Source organism: Nicotiana attenuata, chromosome 2 (genome assembly GCF_001879085.1).
Source record: "Nicotiana attenuata strain UT chromosome 2, NIATTr2, whole genome shotgun sequence".
NCBI classification, from domain to species: Eukaryota; Viridiplantae; Streptophyta; class Magnoliopsida; order Solanales; family Solanaceae; genus Nicotiana; species Nicotiana attenuata.
This window is the reverse complement of record NC_031990.1, coordinates 87,017,471-87,020,463: the sequence shown is the minus strand read 5'-3', so window position 1 is coordinate 87,020,463 and position 2,993 is coordinate 87,017,471. Positions and strand designations below refer to the sequence as shown.

The window sequence follows — 2,993 nt, the reverse complement described above, 5'->3', positions numbered from 1 at the left end:
TCGATTCGGTTATCGATTACACCAATAAGAAAATTTTCCGTTGAGGGTTAATTTTGGAGAACCTGAACCCATTAGAGTTGATTCGAAAAGATCATCATTGTCGCCGCAGCATTCTTCTTCGTCGTCGGCGTCGTCGCCGAAGAGGAGGAAGAAGGTATCTCAAGAGACGGAGCTAGCGGTGCTATAGGTCCCAACTAGGTTCTTTGTAGTGATTAAGAAAAATAGTATTAGTCTAGGGAATTTGTTTTTTACTTTGCTGAAGTAATGAATTTGTTATTTCTTTAATTCTTTGACTGTGGTTGAAATTGAATCACTCATATATCTGTGGGCATTAACGATGATATTAATGGAAGATAATTAATCCAAAAGACAATATTGATATATTGAGAAAAGAAAAATGGTCAAACTTACGTATTCCGACTTTTTTTCATAGATTGATTTTTTTTAATTAAATAGTAGTAGTACAACCCACAGAAACACTACGGCCCCTAGAAATGCCATTAAGGCCCTTAATGGGTAAAGGAAATAATAGGATTAGGGACTTAGGGTAAAGGAAAGGTTATTATAGAATAAGGATATATTTGTCTTTTTAATATATCTTGCGGTTTATCGATAAATCGATTACAGAAGAGGACAAAATCGAAATCGAAATCGATAACACGATAAGGAAAATTTCGAAATCGAAATCGAAATCGATAAATGGATAAACCGATATCGATAAGCCGATAACAAATAATCGATTCGATTTATCGATAAACCGATTCGAATGCACACCCCTAATAGTAACCGGTTGTTTCACACGGCTATTTAACAAATAGCCTGTATGTCACCACGAATCCACGACAACACAGAAAATAGAGCAGAATATTATTAGACAGTAATTCATGTTCTCATAATTAAGAAATAAAGAAGAAACACCATTGATTCGTGTCGCTTACTCTCAAATCTGGACTCTTACAAACGTACAAAAACTGGAGTGCAAAAATTCCTTTATACTGACGGTATATATAAATTAAACTCTTTGAAGAATCAATCCTCTTAATGATTGAATAAAAGAGTTACAAATGAAAAGGGAAATAAAAAGTTAGTTTGAACTCTTAATGCAACAGAAATTTTATTTCCCAACAAAAGTAAGTACTTATAATTGCAATACATAACACCATAATGAAAGGGTGGCATTTCCTTATTCTCTCCTCAAAAATCACCACTTTTTAATGCAAAAACCAGTAAGAACACGAGAAAATATTTACATACAACTTTGCTTGTAGATTTTTTACTAAGGACTCCAATTAATCAACATGAAACGGATAGTAGTCCAGATTCGATCGCGCGCAAAAGGCCAAGAAAAGCTTCACCTTGATTGAAAAAATGTAAATTGATGCAATGAAGTATTACATCTGGTTGATGACGACTTATTGTGTAGACTCCATCAGATACATATCGATTTCTTTCTGATGGATCACGCTGATGAACGAATTCATGTGGTTAAGTGGCCGAGCTCCCATATGAATTGTTCCCTATATGATTATCTTAACAACACCCAAATACACCAAGAAATTAAAGGTAACTAATATCCATAATAATTAGTAGTGAAATTGCACTAATAGCATAAAAAATATTACAGGGGTTTGTATAACATATTTATAAGGACTTACTGATGGGAAGCTTATGGAAAAAGAAACAAGCAGCAATGGCACAATAGGCAAGACATAAAACCACTCCTTTCATGTAATGTGAGGTTCCATCCTGTCAGAATTGCAAAAAGAATTAAAGTTCCTTTTTTTTGCTTCAAAATATGTTTTGTACACAAACACAATATATATATATATATATTCCGCGTTCACGCAGGATCCGAGGAAGATAAGAGCCGCACCCTAAGGGGGTGTGAGGTAAGCAGCATACCTTGATGCAAGCATCAGTGGCGGATTCCACCCTCTCTCTATATATATATATATATATATATATATATATATATATATAAAAGAAAGAAAAGTTGAACTGAGGAGAGAAATAGCTAAGTTCCACTATAATTTGAGCATGATATCTTCAATTTTTTTCTTGTGGAATAATCCAAATATATCATGTCATTCATGTTCTCTACGTTTGGACAAAATTAACAGAACATTTTCTTTTTGTTTTGGATCAGCATGGACCCCAATATTTCTATTTTTGGTAAAGTTTTGTTCTCTTTAAATTTTTGGTTCATTTTGCAGTATTAGAGGGTGTTTGGCTAAGCTTATAAGCTGGTCAAACTGGCTTATAAGCACTTTTTGGCTTATCTACGCGTTTGGTAAAATTAAAAGTGCTTATAAGTTAAGTGCTTATAAGCCAAAAATAAGCCAAAAGCCATAAGTTGGTCTCCCCCACCTTATCAAATTTCAGCTTATAGCAGTTTAAGTTTGACCAAAATATTTACTATTCTATCCCTAGAATACTTCTTTTTAAAACAAAACTCTTCGTATACCCGGTTCTTTAGCTGCATATTATTAATTTCAGCACTTTTATCCAAACACGTAACTGCTTATTTTTTAAATCAGCTTCAGCACAAGTACTTTTCAGCACCTAATGCTTATCAGCTACTCTAAATCAGCTAAGCCAAACAGGCTCTTATAATTTTTTCGACTTAAGTTATATAAGCAGACTGTGTAAAACAATTTTATGTTGTCATTGAATTTTAACCTTTGATAACAGGTTAGTTATAGTTATTATCAGATTACCGATCAATGTTTATCAAGAGATTTGACGGCCTGTAATTGCCTAATAAGTGACCTAATTGTGTAAATATTAACTTAAACTCAAATGATAAAAGGACCTGCAAGGTGAAGGCAATGAGGAGGATTGAGAAAGCAAGAGAACCAGTTTCAAGCAAGCTGAAATCCAAATCCATATCCACACCAATTATCCAACCCACAATGACACATAAAGGTACCTGAAAATAGTAAAGAAATTAGCTTTATTCTATCTCTGAAAACAATAACTGAAACAACCCCCCC

At 33.6% G+C, this 2,993-nt stretch overlaps 1 protein-coding gene across 1 annotated transcript in view; it reads right to left on the bottom strand.

Annotated features, from left to right (window-relative positions):
• Window positions 1,085–2,993, bottom strand: part of LOC109214360 (vacuolar cation/proton exchanger 3-like) — a 6,248-nt gene continuing 4,339 nt past the window's right edge. Inside the window, exons 9-11 of the mRNA XM_019378269.1 lie at window positions 2,813–2,929; window positions 1,656–1,746; window positions 1,085–1,529 (exon numbers count right to left, since the gene is read on the bottom strand). Of these exons, the coding sequence (XP_019233814.1) occupies window positions 1,486–1,529; window positions 1,656–1,746; window positions 2,813–2,929 (252 nt within the window). The 3' untranslated portion in view covers window positions 1,085–1,485. The remainder of the gene's footprint in view (window positions 1,530–1,655; window positions 1,747–2,812; window positions 2,930–2,993) is intronic.